Consider the following 18,590-nt stretch of genomic DNA (forward strand, 5'->3'; position numbering starts at 1 on the left):
TTTCAGTAAAAATGCAATGCAGGCTTTTCACCTCTAATGACTAGAGTTTTTTCCGAAGGAATTGAAAACTGTTAATCAACAGGCTCCAGACGATATTCAGCAAAGCAAACCATTTAGATTGTTGTAAACTTAAAATATGATTGTAGTTCACTTGCAGGATATATTTTACATTTAAGCTATTTAATTTTTAATAAATTGGCCCGAATCCAACAATTTTGAAAGTTTGAATGATGGAGGATCTTCCCGATGTTGTTAAAATTAAATCTAGCAATCGAGACGCATATCAAAGATGACGTACAATTAATCTCATGGCCTTGTGGCATGTAACAATGATGTGGCATGACACATTAAGTACACTCGTAAGCTTTCAAATATAAATTATCAACTTTAACATAAAAGTTATGCTTCGGAAATAATAAAAGAAGCTCAAAATTACAAGTAGAATCCTTTATAATTAAAAAACTCCATAACAGTGCAGAAGCGCATAAAAAATCCAGTGCAAAAGAGCACAGTTCGATGACCTGCCTGCACGGTTGACCTAGCGCAGAAGCCCATGCAGAAATGACATGTTTACACTGCAACTGTACCGCAAGCCAAGGAAACTGAAAGTATTGCGCTCGAGTGCAGTAAGCACTGAACCGGGCAGCTAAGTTACTTTCGTCCAACGAATTACGAGTTGTTAAGTTAAAGATGTCAGACCGAGACACACGACATCCTTATGCTCATGAAGTTCCAGCTGTCGCCTGTCGTGACCACACCCAGCGTGCGCTGATCATTAGACGCTGTTAGTGAAGTGCTTGGCTTGAGCAGAGGAAATTCGAGGAAAGGCTTTAGTGTAACAAGTCCCCGCAAAATTTATGCTTGGCAGATTTGGAGCGAACTTTGTAAGAAGATTATACTCCGCAAGTTGAAAGTAAAGTTCCTGCCCGACAAGGGATTCGTGCCAGGATAGATCGTAAAAAATATTGTGCTTGCGAATTTGAACAGTATGGAGCAACAGAAGAATACTAGAGATAAAGTCATAGAGCATTGAAAATTCCTGTATGAAGAAAGTATTGTCCTGATTTCCTCACAACTTTCACCAGTTGCGAAGATTGTGTGCATCAAATTAAACGAGGTTATATTTTTTATGTATTTCAAAATGACACGTCGACCTTGAAGAACTGAAAGAGAGAAAAATGCACATATGATCTCTCAGAGTCCGTTAGCAGCAAAATAATAATAATAATAATTATAAATTAAATGCAACTCTGTGAAATATCGAAGGAAAGAGACTTTCACTAAACATAAGCAAGTCATAAAGGTAGGAAGCCTTCATCAAGGAGTTGTAGTCGCGTAGACTGGCAATGAAAAAATATGTCGCTGCTTTCCTTTATTCTGCACGAATAAGAAAGCTAAGGCCTCAGGCTCCACGGGTAAGTAAAATAAACCTCAAGCTTCACTCTCTAACATTAAGTATGATCTCACCTTTCCATAATTATTAGTCGATACGAAGTCTGAGAATCTCACCTGTAAAGAAAAATGAAAGATATTAGACAATAAATAAATAGTAACGGGAAAATAATGAAACTAATATCTCATAGAGCCACAAAACATAAATATCATTATACTACGGAATGATATAAGAACACAAGGATATATCTATTCCGTCAGACATTAAATCCCGAAGCTTAAAATTATCAATTGCTTATCAAGAAAAATGATTTCCAGATTAAGAAGCATTTTAGAGAATGCGGATTGTTGGTCAAGTTCCTTTGGAAAATTAGGAAAAAAAAGATATTACCACATTGTTAATTAACTGCTCAGCTCATAATATTTCCATAAACGAGGATGAAGAGAAAATTTAGAGTAAAAAGCAATAAATTGGTAGATTTAACGAAATCTTTTCATCAGGTGAACACACCTGCAGTAGAATTAGCATGCGTTTATTTTTTCATCTTTATCAATTTAGAAGCTAAGTCTTTGCCGTGCCAGAAATTTTATTTACAAGTACTAAATTCACTCAAACTTTTGGAGGTCCGCTAATTTTTCTTAAAAACAGAATTACGTAAATTTAATCATAGTTTAAAAAAATTTATATTTCCATAGATTTTCCTAAAAATTCCTTCCACAAATTAACTCGTGATCAGAGGTTTGTAAGCTTCTTAAATTAGTCCTCATGCATTCTTGATGCGAGACAAGTATGCTAATTTTCATCAAGGCAGCAAACGAGTAAAACTTCCATCAAAGATTCTGCCATAAAACTTCCATGCCTCAAAGGAAGGGAGTTGAATGCTCGAGGAGCTCTGGTATTTAAAATCCATTTTGCCGAGCGATGCGTTTTTAGAACAGCTTTGTGTAGAGGCCTTAATGCTTTAGAGTTTAATGGAGAATAAAATGCACATAAATGAGAGGATAGAGGAATATATTCGATAGAGTTGCATTAAATAATAAATGATAGATACGTTGCACGAACAACTTGGTCGATGGAAAATCTTAGTGGAATGCAGTAGTAATTAAGCTGAAATTTAGTCGTTTCAGATTAGTAATTAATGGTGCAGCTTTTAGCAAACTATGATTGACTATCGAAAGCTTAGCATTTAAGACTGGACATTTTGCGATAAGTGAGTTAAACCCATAATTTCGTCAAGTTATTTTATTGCAAGGTTTAATAAATGCCGCTCAGCTCGTAGCACTTTGCATCAATAAGAAGATATATTGGTAATCTGGAGCACCCAAGCGATTGACTCGACATGTGCCTTGCCTTCTCTATAAAGTCTTAAACATTACTAAATAGAATTGCCACTGGGAATTTTAACCACTGGGCAGCTGCATGTCAGAAATTTGGAACGATGTACTGCCTCAGGTCGACAACGAAAGAGGCTTCTGATTCTCTATTTAGGCTGAAAATTACCCACTCAATTCTGTAACAAAATAGGGAACAAAATTGTATGTACGTGCGCAGTGACCTGTTGCTGAGGTCCATGTAAGGGAACTCCCAACGATTTTAGTTCCTTATTTGTAACTAAGCGTGTTCTGACTACAGAATAAAATGACAGAAATTAAATTCATGAAAATCCAAGCTTTATTGTTTACATAAGGATTAGCTTAGCATCCGCAGAAACTAAATATTTTTGATTATTGTTGATTTTCACGAGAAACGGCCGAAAGAGCTTCTTCCATTAGAAGGATATCATATAAACCTATAGGTCACGATAATAATGTATTTGCATAGATCACACACGAGTGGCCGAGCTTGTCGATAAGCTTCTTGTATTACACCACTCAGCAGGGCATGACCTAGTGTGGCGCCCTAGCTTTACCTTTTATAAGTCAACGGCCTGGTTTTAAGGTAAATTCATAAGAAGATAGATAGAGGTAACGGTCATAAAACTTGGCATGCGAGGGCAAACTAACACAAAGCGATGTGCTTTATGGCCACCAAATAAAATCGCACGAGCTTTTTACACCTCTTGACGAGAAGACAATTAAATTTATGGTTGAATGGTCAAGATAGTGGCACTAAAAAAACACTTAACATTGTGCGGGCTATGTTGAAAAAGAAGCTATGCTCAAAGTCCATTAATCCCCGATAACTCTCTCAACGACGACAACCTCCCAGATGGTCCTCAAAAAAAAGTGTGCTAGGCAACGATACAAAATCGGCTGAAACATTCCCATGTTCATCAAGAAAATTTTAATAAAAATTTGAGAATATAAGATTATTTCTGCTAATCTTAAAAGTGAGAATTTTTACATGGGAAATTGAAATTGGAAAAATTTCATGCTAATTTGTTTGGTGCATTGTTTTTGGAAAATAAAATTTGAATCTAGCTGAACACAAAAACCACCCCATCCATTTTGTTCAGTTTTAAATAATTTTTGAATCCTAATCCAGATTTTGGCATGTTTTATATTCATCCATATAAACCACAATCGTGTCTCGCAGTTCCGATAAATGGTCAGCGGTAGGATGTCCTGTTTTTGATCAAACTTTCTAACAACGGGCGATAAGGTTTACAGCCTTACCTACGGCAATAATTCAGAAGACGCGCATACCGAGAACATCCGCAACGACACCGGCACTAGTTCATCACATCTAAAGGACGGAAAAGATACAAATCTGGGACTAGTCCCCAATATACCAGTTACCTCACGACCAGAACCTCTCTCCGAACCATATAATGGCGGACAAACTCCATCACTTACAGTCATTTCACGTCCCAAATAACTTTCTTTTGGAGCATTCCAAGGCTGACCGCACACTTTTGTCGGATAGAAAGAGTCGCGTCTTTTGGGCAGAGCAGTTGGAGGCTGTCATTAGGGTTACAATGGCCGGGTGCGTTGTGTCTAGACACTCTTGCTTACTGGCACAAAAATTTGCTAGGTTCCGTTGCCAGGCAGACAGCTCAGGAAAATTGATGTGGCGAGTAACAGCTAGACAGAAATCGTGAAAATATGCAGGAAATCTCGTTCAGAACATTCAGGCAAAATGATGTACATTTGGAATGCTATAAAAAATTCATAGCGGAGCCAGCGTTGTCAGGAATAATTTTCCTTTCAAAAGTGAACGTATTAAAATGATTATGTATCCAAAGAAATTGAATCTCATTCAATGGTCATGCCAGATATAAAAAGGTGAGTATGTTTTCGTATAGGTTATTATTGAAGAAATAATTGACATTAGAATCAATTCATCCCTGCGTTGCATACAGACTGCATCAATCATTGCATCATCATGTACAGGATTAAAGTACACAAAAACAGTTTCATGATTGCATTGCTAGAAATCTTGCAATACCTTGACTTATTGCAGGAAAAATTACCAATGGATTTTTTATTTACACTGAACATTGTAAACCTTCGTTGCAAATGATCAGGAGCCATACTTTCAAAATTCGCTAAGTGAGCGTAAGTAGTTACGCTCTATTTTCTTGTCTATGATTGGTGGATTTTGCTTGAAATGCCGTCAATGATTGGCTGATGAACTTACGATCTCTTAACTATTTTTGAAAGTATGGGCCCAGTACTTTTTAAGTAAGAAAATTCAGCGTTTGCATCCAGTTAAAAAATCTGGCTAATTGTTCAGCTGGTATCTATGTTAGTTCCTCAACTCCCATGTACGTTTTAGTTTCGCAATTTCTTCTGATAAAATATCTACACCCAAATTGATCTGCAATTTTATATAGATAACGCCGATCAAATCTGACAAAGAACAAGCATAATACTGCCAAATTTTATTATCGACCAGCAAGTGTCAGACCACAGCTGACACCCTCTGGCTCCGCCTTGCAGACACCCTTACGAGCGGAAATTTTCTTGCACCTTTTCTTTACCGCCAGCAAGTGTCCCACTCGATGTTGAACATTAGGAGGGAAAAAGTCTAATTACTGCCAGGGTATTTCGTCAGACCAGGCCTCTCCTGTAACTTTGCCCGCGCATGTCGAACGAAGGCGGCCGCTTGGACGACTTGGGCCAAAGTTTGAGCGTAACTACAGGTTCTATGGTGGGCACCTGGGAAAGATCAGACGTTGCTGCCGCTCACAACTCTTATCTATCCAAAAATATTTAAAAAAGAAAATAATGCACTAAATAGATATCAATATTTATCTAAGAAATTAATATACGTATCATCAAATTCGTAAGGAAATTTACGTATTTTATTACGCAGCTAACGGAGACTATTTTTACGCAGAGACAAATGAATATAATTTTAAAATGGTTGAAAATGTAATTCAATGTAATCCAAAAATTTGAAACTCGTTGAAATTGGCCATTCTGCTGTGAATTAAATAATTCTTGTATTAATATATGCATAAATACTTTGTTTAATTCAACTCGAATAATACGTCCTTACTCACTGGACAGTCATATTAATTAGGAAACGGGTAACAAGTATGAATTTGACATTAGTTGTTGCTGGTAGCTATCCATTATTCTAATTGACCAGCGTAGAGCAGCTAATTTCTGACAGATTGTACACACATGAGCACACTTGTAAACAATTCAGTTACTGCATCGTTACACACGTCGTCCTGAGCCGGACTACAAAGCGAGCCGAGGTCAAAACGCGTACGTTGAGGCGGCGGTTTTACTTCACATGTACTCTGCAGATGGGAACATGAATATCATTAGAATTTATAATGAGCGTGTGAGAAAAACGGAGTTGGCTGCTAAGAATAACTCCTGCCATTGAGGTTACTTGCATAAAGGGTCGGTGAATAAATTACCAACTGAGGAAGTAATTGAGAGAGCATACATGGTAGAGCCATGCCAAGCAAACGTGCTAGCCGAGGAGTGATAATTAAGACCGTAACTATAATACTGCCATTGCGACAACACTACATCTGGATTATTAACAATAAAGACGGCACTAAGGTTTGATAATTAGCGCCAAACAAGCAAAGCCGGCGAGTAGGACATCACAAAAACGAGATTAATGGGAAGCTGGTCTCTGCTATCCGCCAGAAGAAAGATTTAAAAGGATTTGTAAATGATTCATAACTAGGCATAAGGTTATTTTACTGGTTAAAAATGAAATAAGTCAACGGTGCATCCGAATGATAAACGTCCAAATATTACTGGATGAAAGCCGTTTTATCTCACTGGTATTATTATCAAGTTAGTTCAAGTTAGTTAGAAAAATTTCAGCAATAGACAATATAAATTAATTAATATTTAAGGCATGTTCGTCAACTGGCACCTGTCACGACAGACGAATACATAGAGCAGATGTAATATTATCTAAATCGCACGGTAGAACTGCATAACAAAAACAGAACAAAAATAAAGTAACTCATATTTTAAAATTTTAATCGAATCAATCTGAAAACGACCCTGAAAATTTGATAAAAATTACATTGCTGAAGAAACTCGAGCCAAAGATCACGGGGCGGTCGCCCTGCCCGCCAAACCGAGCATACGCAAGACGCAACTCGAATGCTAATTACGAAGCGAGTTTGTTGAAGACGTAGGATCGCTCTCGGAGCAAGCGACGTAATCCCACGGCTTCACCGTAGCTCTAACCCACGACAAATATTTCTAAACATACGAGCCTTGCAAATCCTGTGCAAGAGGGGACTTTGAGGGCTCAGTAGGAGATAAGGGTCGAGTCTCGTCAAGCCTGACAAGACGATGAGGAGTGTTAGGCCATGAGCGTTACATTTTGTTTGCTGAAGTACTTGCATTCAAATTAACGATGTGATTCAATGAGTTTTGCAGATAAAAAATAATAGTATTTCTTCGCTTTACAAGTAAATGAGGTAGTTAAGCTAAGCTAGCTGGATGGCCTAAATTTAAACATTGGTTCATTGGTTCATACTGATTGTTGGATTTTACATTTAAAAACAAGACAAATCTACGGGTGCCCGATATGAAAGTTAAAAAAAATCATTTCATTTGTAGGGGCCTAGGAAGATAATACTTCAAATATACAAAAGAAAGAAATAGAAGCAACTTTCATTGGCGAAGGTAGAAAAAAGTGTTTAAGTGAAACCTAAATAGTCGGAACGTTGACGAGGAAAATAATGGAATTCACCAAGGAAAAACGAATCTTGAACGAAATAAATAAATGAAATAAATTTTCCAGTGAAAAAAAGTTATGCAGGGATTGACGGAAATATACAGAGATCTCCAATCTTGCACTTCTAAGCATCATCCACAAGATTCACACTGCGCAAAATTTTGTTTTCAATACTGTAACCTAAAAGGTATTTAGATATATTAATGCATATAATTGCGAAAGAGCTGCCCTAAGTTACTTTATTTGCCCCTAGAGAATTAAACTGCATGAGCGACAACACTAAAATGGAGCTCTAGAGTCATCAAAATAACACAGGCTCTTTAAAAGAACTACAACCTAGTCTTTCGGCAGAAATAAATCAACGAAAATCGGAACTCAAGTCAGCAAATAAGTGAAGCTAATTTATATGGATGATATATGCTAGTCTCTGGACCGGGCGGCGTCCAGCTCGTACAGCTTGTACTAGTCCTACCTGAAGCAGGCCATTACGTCTACACAAATTCCTCATTAGGAGACGAAATAAATCAAGGAATGATATAAGGCGAGCCCATTCACCAGTTCTTACGGACTTTTTTTCCGGAGTAATTTACATCCATTGTCGAGGAAGACTCGCAGTGAGACTGGCTAAACTGCAACTCTGGATTCCAGCGGGAAAAGAAGTGGAATAAAATTATGGATATTAGGATTAAACTCTGGGAAATCGTTGGATTTGAACAAGTAATTAAAAAATTGTGATATTTTATCATGGATCAAATTCATCAACTAACTTCGACTTAGAAAAAACAATCATCAACTATAGTCAAATACATGGAAAAGCAAAAACCGTTTTTTTTTTCAAATAAATGTCAAGTTCATTATTGGCTGGACGAATGTTTTTGGCATAAGATGTTGGATCCCGTAAAGTAGGAGAATAAAATACCCCTTTAAGAAGTTTCCATTTTAAGAAGGTGTTAGCATAGGAAAGTACCAGGCCAGGTAATATAGGCTGTAAGGAACGCATAAACAACACACGCAAATTAGCTGCTAAGAATGAGACCTCCTCGCACCCACATAGCGTAACTCGTCCCAAAGGAACTTCTTTTGCGGCTCTAATTCCAAGCTGTGCAGTTGCTATGAAATAAAAAGCATGCCGCTTGAAATTTCTTAGCCCCGACCCAAATTGCAGAACAAGTTCAAGTATGCGAGCAAAATATTATCGAAGTTTTTGAACTGCAGGCGAGAAATTACGACTTAATAACCAGAACATTATGGACGACGGGAGAACATGCATTTGAATGAGAACTCTAGAAACACAGACCACGAGGTAAAACGTTAAGGGTGCTTTATTTTAAAATTTTTAAGAGATGAAGAATTTAATATTCATCCTAGGCTCTGAAATGGAGGTTTTATGAGCACGATTTACTAATACGGTTACTGGAAGCATAGGCTGTTATTGAGCGGCAATTTAAAATAAAGTTATTCTGAAATAAATGCTATAGGAGAGATTGTGTAGTACGTAGTTACATGATGAATTCGAACCTCAGATTAAAGAGAAAGCAATCGTGAATTCTCGCAAAAAAATCGAGCTACTGTATTTTAGTAATGATATTATTCAAGGCCTAAATTAGGTGAATAATAACATAATATAGATTATAGACTATTCCTGGACATTGATTGGACAATTTTCTTCGCGATACTGAGTGACTCGTTAGAAGGCGACATGTGTGCGTATGTTGGGAGTTGAAGAGCAAGGCGCTGCACGAGCAGCGGCACTGGCACCTGACAGTCGCGATGAATGCCCCAGTCAATTTATGACGACGATCACTGAAGGAGTATAAAGGCCTGGCCGCAGCTGTAGCGTTATTAGGCACCACCGCATTGCTCGACCAATGATGCAAATTTCACGCCCAGTACAGGATTAATCTTGTATTTTAAATACGCCAGCACCCCGATTTATGGAGAATATTTCTTAGCTGAAATATTTTTTAAGTTTATTGAATGGATCGGAGATTAATTGAACAGGCGAGCAAGGCTTAAACTAGCACATGCTCTGAATAGAAAGACCAGTACACAAATTTTGACTTGTTCATTTCTTAATTTGATGGGAATGGCAATACTCGGGTGAATTTAAACATTTGAATAACAAGCATTACCACCGTAACGTACACATGAACAAATGCGTACTCTCAAGCTGACTGAACTCGTATAGATTTATGAAATTCTGGCCTAAATACGTACTGTATTGCAAAAATATTTCCGGGTAAAATCAGAAATATTGTCTACGTTTACAGGCCAAGGACTTTTAACGCACAAGTCCTTGACGCATCTCGTGGAATAAAACCTGGCATACTCTTATTTTTCTCAAATTAGTTCCCAACTCAAATTGAAATAAATAGGAATTCAATTTAGACTTGATCTTACTCTCTCAGTCTTGATGCGTGCTATTATTGAAAATAAAATTCATCTATAAAATAAATTCACAATGAGTTTAAATTTATATATAGAATTGTTAGTGAAACATCAACTACGCAGAAGATCATTTACAGTTCAAGTCGAAGACACATAAAATAGTAAAAAAAGGTGACATGAAGCAGATATATAAAACAATAATCGTTAAATATAATGCATTACCGAGCTTAGATATTATTCATATCGAACCAGATTCTCTATATATATTTTTTTGCATAGAATTGGAATGAAATCTTGCCACGCATCTGAATATTAAATATCTGATGAACGATCACCTCATAGCTACGTAGATAAATAAGTTAACAAGAATATTACCAGTTCCAAGTATTAGAGGCGCCTACAAAAGCGGCTTATTTCTATGGATCCTGCGAGGCATGAAGGAGTATTGGATTCTCTGGCGAGAAGCTTTAATAGATCTTAATGGAAGAGAAGTAGTTCCATTAGAACACGAGAAGAGTGTGCTGCGTATAATATATGCTGGTATCACCGCGTCTCGCTTTACCAACATCATCCATTCAGAAGGCAAGGTGTCATTACTGCCTGCATTTTAATAAAACACTGGTAAATTGTTGTAGCATTTGTTTACCCTCAAGATAAAGTGAAGGTTTAATATCATATGAGTTGCACCAATTATCCTAGCTAATTATATTGACGTCTGAGTGACAAATCAATTGATTTTGCACCGCAACAGTAGCATATACAAATTTTATAGCAACTACAATTGGTTGTTAAAGGTTCATACAATTTTATCGAACGCAGGTAACTCATGATGATAATTTCGTTGTTCCTTGGGTAAATAATTAACAACAGAAAAGTATGTATGCAATTAGCTAACTAAACATGCACGAAGGGAAATAGAATAAAATTAAAATTATCAATCAATGTTTCGAAATTCTTCACGGGCTGTAGAGCTGAAGTCGAAGTTTATATTAAACTATCAAAAATAAATAAATTATTGTTCCACATGATCTACTAACCTGCTGAGAGGATGCACAAATTCAGCAAAGAACCAACATCACATTTTGAGAACTTGCAAGATTTTAACAAGAGTTCATTTAAATTTTACTGCGTAATGATCAAGAAAAACGGATTTAATTAAAATCGCCCTGGAATTTTTCTTTCCAAAAATGTTAGGTGCACTGCATCACGTCTTTAGAGTGCGCATGCGCTAGCACGAATTCATTTTACTAAATTCATATTTAAACTAGCATCTCTGATTCACCGACAAAATTGATGTATCTCTAGCATTAAGTATTGCACCTCTATAACCAAATGCCTGAGATTAAAAGTAATTTGCTGTACCTTTTAAGCTCATACGAAGCTCTTCGGTATCACTGATGCCCTCGTACGGAGTCCACCAATATTTGAAGTGAAAGAGCAATGACAGGCGAGCGCAAGATAAATATTTATCAATTGTACAGGGCATAATTGAATTTTAGCAAGGTCTTCATCATGTAGCAATGTTTTTCGAAACGAAATCATGTTGTTCATAAAACACATTCGTGCAGAACATTTCAGCTGACATGCGAGAATTCCTCGTTAGATGATAGTCTCAATGAGTCGCATGTGATAACAAATATTAATAATATTATTATAATGTTTCATTTTGAAGAACAACTTGACTAGATGTCTTGATTGCTGCAGCGAGTGAGGCCTTCGAATAATAAATGAGTTCAAACTAAAATACGACTTTAGGCGTGTCAGTCCCGTAGATTGTTTACGAATGACCAGTCAAGTGACCCGTTGACCTACTGTATAGTGCGATAAAGCAGTTCATGCCGGCAACACTTTTAATGGCCGACGATTCTTTGATAGGAAACACGAATTAAAAGGGCAGATCAGCGAGCGGTGCCTAACGTACTGTGAAAATGAAAGTGCTGATAATTATCAAGGGCGAAAAATTAGAGGAGCAGGTGGTGAGAACAAAAATTATTTTAAAAGACAACAAGAGTGTACATACTGTGACGATGACCGCCATCCATGTTTCAATACAGTTTATCCATACAGAAAATCACACAATGGATTAAGGTCAACAAGATTTGAAGTCTAGCAACACTAATTCATTCGATTTTTGAAATTTATATGACTGAATGTTGTTTTCAGTGAGTCTACTTAGGATAAGTTTATTCAAGTATTATATGGATAAATGAATATACAATATGTAAAATGTATGTAATAAATGTATAAATATAACAGCTATGACAAGCTTCAAAAGTAGCCTTAGCGGAAGGCTAGGGTTACGTTTATATTCGTTGCATATTTCGCTGCAGCATGTATATTGAGCTACAAAGGGGCGTTGTTTATCATGGTCTGGAATATTTGAGTAGCATCAGAGTCCATACATATTGATTTAATTCAGTAGATCCGTAAATGCATTTTGACAAACAATTCGAAGAAACATTTTTGTGTCATGTTTCTGGGCTTAGTGAAATTGTTTATAATTTCATCCATGCATAGGCAGACTCTAGTCCGGCATCAGGTGGTTTAGCCAGAATTGTGAAATTACCAGTTTTAAATTAGCTGTACGTAGTCGGGATATATGGAAATATAGTATTTTGAGTTTTTATTACATGCATTCCTTGTAAGAGGTAACTAATGAAGTCACTGAAGACCCAAAATGAAGTAGACATTAATATAAAGAGCCGATGAAAAATTCTTCTACAGCTAATTAATAAGACGATAAGGAAGACATTGCAAACCAGTGTCTGATTTATTGCAAAATTACGAATTAAGCATCGATCAATGGACAAATGTTGTACAAGTGACTATCAACATGCAGCTACCATACATTGTAAACAAAAATAGTTAAAAAAGGGTAAAATTACTGATAAGTTACGGTAAATACTGGAAGTAGCGATTAAAATTTTAATGTGGAAGTAGTCTTGTAGTGACAAAAGCTTGACCGTAGAAATGATCAAAGCAAGAAGTATGTCACTGGTCAGCGCGCAGGCGCTAATGAAGGCTACCAGCATATGGCGGGTGACCGCTGCAGGGCCGCGGGCGCCAAGCCTTGATTTATTTCTGCAAGGCATTAGAAGTCAGCTTAGGCTTCGCAATCGAGTCGTAAAAAGTTCCTTACATTTTATTACGCCAGGTTCAGGGAGGGTATGAGCTGTTAGCCATCGTCGTGGGTACAACGTAGCATTATTTAAAGCGGTTGGTGTACGAATATTTTACTCTCACTCTCAGGGACCGGCATGATGTTGGATGAAATAATGAACTGCTTTTGATGATAAATTGGGTAACGAAACGGAAAAATTATATGAGTGAAAAATTGCACATTAGTTAAAATTATGAATTTTGTCAACAATTTTTCAAAAAATAAAAGTAAATAGTAATAATTAAATATATTCGAAGTGAGGTAAAATGAAAATATTTTCTGCGTTGATTCACAACGGATATGACTCACTGGTGAGTAACACCTTGCACCTAGTGATATTTTAATGAACGTTTGTAATGGAAACGAACTGAACATACATGGTAACAAAATTTTATCATTTTTCGAGTAAACCAGGTTTCAAATTAAAATATCAATTTTAATCGGTGAATTCCATGATTAATACGGGCTCCATGAGTTCCTATAGTTTCCCGAAACATGACGTTTCTCCATTTAACGTTTTCCACGAAATGCCAAATACCCCCAAGATCGACCGCTGATCTAAAACGAAGTATGAAAGCCCAGGATGTTTGACGCGACGTTTGATGAGCCGCGGATCAGCCTGATCCGGCACGAAGATGGCAATCGTGTGGGTTTACCGGCCTGTGACACACGTAGCGCAATGCTACACGGAGACCTCGCAAGAAGCTGCGAACGCCGCTCATTCCAGGAAGTAATTTTGCCCTGGCCAAGACCATGACGGAGAAAAAGCAATAAAGAAGGCATCACAGTCGTTGATTCCAATGAAAACTTTAGCGACCTCGACCAAACTTTAGCACTTGTGTCTATCATGTTGAGAAATTTATTTCAGACGGCTCTCTGAGGTGCAATGAGCAGCCAGGACCGCAGCTCAAATCTCGTACATAGAAAAGGAAGAATCTTGAACCGTCTGATGCAAAATTAGCAGCAGGCATTTCCGGGTTAAAGTTTGGAAAGAATATGTAAGAGAACCAGACAAAAATTATATCGCACAGCACGAGCATAGATAAAAAAATTCTCGCAAATATCTAACAAGGAAAAATGCCCTGTAAAAATGATTGATCAAATAAAAAATTAAACGTGTTTTGTTAAGCTGAATTAGAAATAACGTGCCAGAAAGAAAATTCATGTATAACGATATTTCACAGAAAAGTAAACTTAATCGTTGTGCATATTCCATTACGGTTACTTACAGTGCTCGTTCATGATTATACTGTGTCCCGAGTGCTATAGAAGCATGAAACAATTTACTCTTTCGATCAAGACTTCTAAGTTGTAACCTTCAGATAGTTAAAAAAACATCCATGTTTCGTTTCAGGGCTCAAATATCGATGCAATTTGCAGCCTAACCTCAGCATTGCACAAGAAAACAAAACAATCAGGAAATACGATGCCTGAAAAAAAATGTGCTGGACGTTCAACAATTTTGCTTGAGGGCTTGCACAGCGCTGAGTCATGGCTGGTCAACTCCTCCACAGGGCAGGAAGGATGCGAAGCTGCCTTCAATTATACCTTAACTCCATAATGGGCAGCGCCCACATCCCGGCACCATCAGGTGTTTCGCCAGCATTTTGCTCCTTAGGCTGGTGAATGGCAGTGTTTTTACAGGAGGATGCTCATGCCGAATGGCTGCTCGAGCCAGTTTCGTTTCTGGAACTTCTCAAGGCTGAACTTAGATCAGCGGCGTGGCTCGTAAATAAAGCAAAATAAAACGACGTAAAATTATTGTTAGCAAAAAGAGAAAAACGTGTATAGTAAGATGACTGATACGTTAATCGAAAAACTCCTCGAGCCAATTTCGAGAAAATATTCGCCACAAGTTAATGAAACTCTAAAAATTCATTGCTTGATGCCGCTAGCGAAATCTCTCTCAAAAACACTAAGCATTAAATGAAGTGAAGCTGTAACATATTGCATCAATCCCACAAATGGAAGAATTTTCACCGTAGAACAGACTCGGGGTCTCAGAGAATTTCACAGACTGAAGATTATAAAGCCACCTATTTCATATTGTTGCTCAGTCAGTAATAAAAGATGTCAACCGAAAGGTATGATGCCTGCTATTTACTGTCTATAATGATTGTTCAAGCACACCCACTAGCGTTTGCTCCATTTTATCATTAGTTCCATGGAAAAAAAATCTGCTTCAACACTCCATTGATCCGCACCAAGAAGGGAATCATATCAGGAATCTCATACGACCTTCATGATATTCTGCTGCACGGACAGTGGATGTGCAACGCACTATTGTTGTGATACCAAAGATAATTCAATCGCGATTTTGACTCATGAAAATTACAAACATGAATTAAAACAATTTTAGTATGGCGCAAGTAAAATAAGCACAATTGGTCAAGCAAGAAGCAGTTATGTCATCGTGGAATTCGATAGAAAGGCAGCGGCTGCAAAATTTTTCTATAGGAAATCCTAAATGATTCACGCCTTACAATGGCGATGACAACGTGCTTCTGAATTAGTAGAAATAAAAAATTTACGCATCGCTTCCCGTATTACCCACGTAAGAAAAACCCCGATGAATTTACATTCCTCAAGTTCCCAAGAAAAAAAAATTATATTTCCAGCTGCACAACAAAAAAAATACGTACTGAAATGAATAAATAAGTCTATAAATTTGAACAAAATAATAAGATTTAAACTAAATAACAAATGCTGCATCAGTATCCGAATTGTGGAACAAGGTTCCAGGCAACCACCAAAATTTTTTATCGAACCAAAATTTTTTATTTACCAAAATTATCACTGTTTCTTACCTTCTGGCCCAGAAGTCTGGTCCTACAGAAATGGTGGTCGCGTTGGCATATTCCGCTTTACGTTGTTCAGGAGTCTCTAAGTATTGAGGAGCAGTGTCGGTTTTAGCAAGGAACTGATGCAAAGGCTTGGTGATAGGCTGGTGGTGGTTGTTGTTGTGTGGTGATATTTGACCCGAAGGGTAATTGTTAGGTAACGAGCGCTGAGGTTGGTATTTAGAGTACTGAGGCATCAAGCCTTGAACTATATTATGATTTTTGGCATCCATCATACAGGATCACGTTTACTAATCACTCACAAATTATGTTTTTAAAATTCTAGGTTTTGATCAAACGCCCATTAAAATGGGTACGAAAAGCGTTTCGAAGTTTCCTCTTTACATTGTAACTCACTTGTTTATTACGACGGTAATAGGTTCAAACATTAAAATATATTTACACTATGGACAATTAATATCACTTAAGATACTGTTAGTGAAGACATAATTGCACATTTAAAGCGGTTAAAAATGTAATGCAGTCACGACGCGATACTCCTTGGGTCAGTTCTGAGAAGGCCAGACGTACAAATGCTACAACCACCCTCTACGAGCGCTCGGGCAACACTGACGTTACGGAGGACCAAACAGTACATCGGAGCGGCAGGCTCAGTCCGCAGTCGGACGCAGCTTGAGTAACTTACGTCCCGCATCTCCTCGAGCTAACGGAGGGGAATAGTTCACTTGTTCTTACTTGATCTCTGTTCTTATGTAATGTAGTAGGGAAAACAACTTTAAAATAATAACAGCTGCTATTACTTGTGGTTCATATGCATATGTACAGAAACTCGACCATGCTCCAATTTATTAATGGAAATTAGCCTTGGAGACGAAATTACTGCAGCATAGGTATGAACAATTTACTTGCAATTCCAACTGTATTCCATTGCTTATTTGCTGTTAATAATACAGAAAATATCTATCATAACATATTTCAAAACATAACTAAAGAAGCCCCGCAAGACGAATATCCATGCATTAAAATACGAGTAGTACCGTTCGTATCTCATCAATGACGCTATGAACTTTCAGTCTATTTGGGGGAAATAATAAATTAGGTAAGGCTTAGTTAAAAGCAGAGCGATGGTGTGTGCATGCAAAGAAGCTTAATTGCGAGTCGTGATTCTGCTACTGCTGATCCTGAGAATTTGCTGATACTGATAACAATGCGTTATGATAAATATCAGTACTGACTATCATAATTGATGAATTATACTGATAATAATTAGTACTGGTTATTTATGCTGATAATTATCATTACTCATTTCTCATACTGCTAAATACCATGATATTTACTTATACTATCAACACTGATTATTAAAAACACCTACTGACAAAAAACACTAATACTGATGACCCTGATACTGATACTGATAAAATAACACTGATTAATAAATAACCAGAATATCGCCTGCTCAGAATATTGCCTGCTCAGAGTATTGCCTGCTCAGAGTATTGCCTGCTCAGAATATAGCCTACTCAGAGTATTGCCTGCTCAGAATATAGCCTGCTCAGAATGTTGCCTGCTCAGAATATAGCCTGCTCAGAGTATTGCCGGCTAAGAGTATTGCCTGCTCAGAATATAGCCAGCTCAGAATATTGCCTTCTCAGAATATAGCCTGCTCAGAGTATTGCCTGCTCAGAGTATTACCTGCTCAGAGTATTGCCTGCTCAGAGTATTGCCTGCTCAGAGTATTGCCTGCTCAGAGTATTGCCTGCTCAGAGTATTGCCTACTCAGAGTATTGCCTGCTCAGAGTATTGCCTGCTCCGAATATTGCCTGCTTAGAGTATTGTCTGCTCAGAGTATTGCCTGCTCAGAATATTGCCTGCTCAGAGTATTGCCTGCTCAGAATATTGCCTGCTTAGAGTATTGCCTGCTCAGAGTATTGCCTGCTCAGAGTATTGTCTGCTCAGAATATTGCCTGCTCAGAGTATTGCCTGATCAGAGTATTGCCTGCTCAGAGCATTGGTCTGAGACAACAACATTGCCACGTAGATAGAGAAAAAATTAGTAAGACTGAGAACAATTTGCTCATCGTGATCACGTATACTCATCTTCATCATGATAGCGGGAAATTTCGATTACTGATAATAAAACAAGAAGAATCTCTACAAATGATAGATATTCGTCGTGGAAAATTTCAGCTTTAACCGCAGACATTATACATTATTATAGATATGAAATATTCTGATTCAAGCTCCATACCATAAATCCACGGAATCTGCACTTCACGTTTGATTTATTGACCTTAGAGCCGTTTTCCTGACGGGGCTCACGATTATGTCGATTAGTCAATTCCACCCCTGGATTATTTATTACGTCATTGTGAATTATTAATGTATGTTGCGAAAGAATTTATTTTGTAGCCTTTCATAGAAAACTGGAAACGATATCATTGAACTATGTTGATATAACTAATCATCGTATTAGCTATCAATGTGTGGTTTTGTATGACATTCTACAGATATTATTTTATGTTTTTTCTTAATTTAAAATAATATGGATTCATATATCTGTAAATTTTCGTATGAAATTTCCCTACTCCTGCTGAATGAATATGACCGTAATTAGCAAATTAGCGATCGAAGAGTCAACCATTGAGAAAGCAAAATGAAATCAAGCACTAACGAGGCCTCTCGACTCAAAATAACGCTATGAATTAGTGAAATATTAGAAAAAAATAAAAGGAATATTTAA

General features: G+C 37.3%; 1 protein-coding gene across 2 annotated transcripts in view; it reads right to left on the reverse strand.

The window, feature by feature from the left end:
• Positions 1–16,446, reverse strand: part of LOC108673440 — an 87,533-nt gene extending 71,087 nt beyond the window's left edge. For both annotated transcript variants that reach the window (XM_018161275.2, XM_047885441.1), the window contains exon 1: positions 15,857–16,446. In XM_018161275.2, the coding sequence (XP_018016764.1) occupies positions 15,857–16,125 (269 nt within the window). In that variant the 5' untranslated portion in view covers positions 16,126–16,446. The remainder of the gene's footprint in view (positions 1–15,856) is intronic.
• Between the last annotated feature and the right edge of the window lie 2,144 nt (positions 16,447–18,590).

Source organism: Hyalella azteca, unplaced genomic scaffold (genome assembly GCF_000764305.2).
Source record: "Hyalella azteca isolate HAZT.00-mixed unplaced genomic scaffold, Hazt_2.0.2 contig17967, whole genome shotgun sequence".
In the NCBI taxonomy this organism is placed as follows: domain Eukaryota; kingdom Metazoa; phylum Arthropoda; class Malacostraca; order Amphipoda; family Hyalellidae; genus Hyalella; species Hyalella azteca.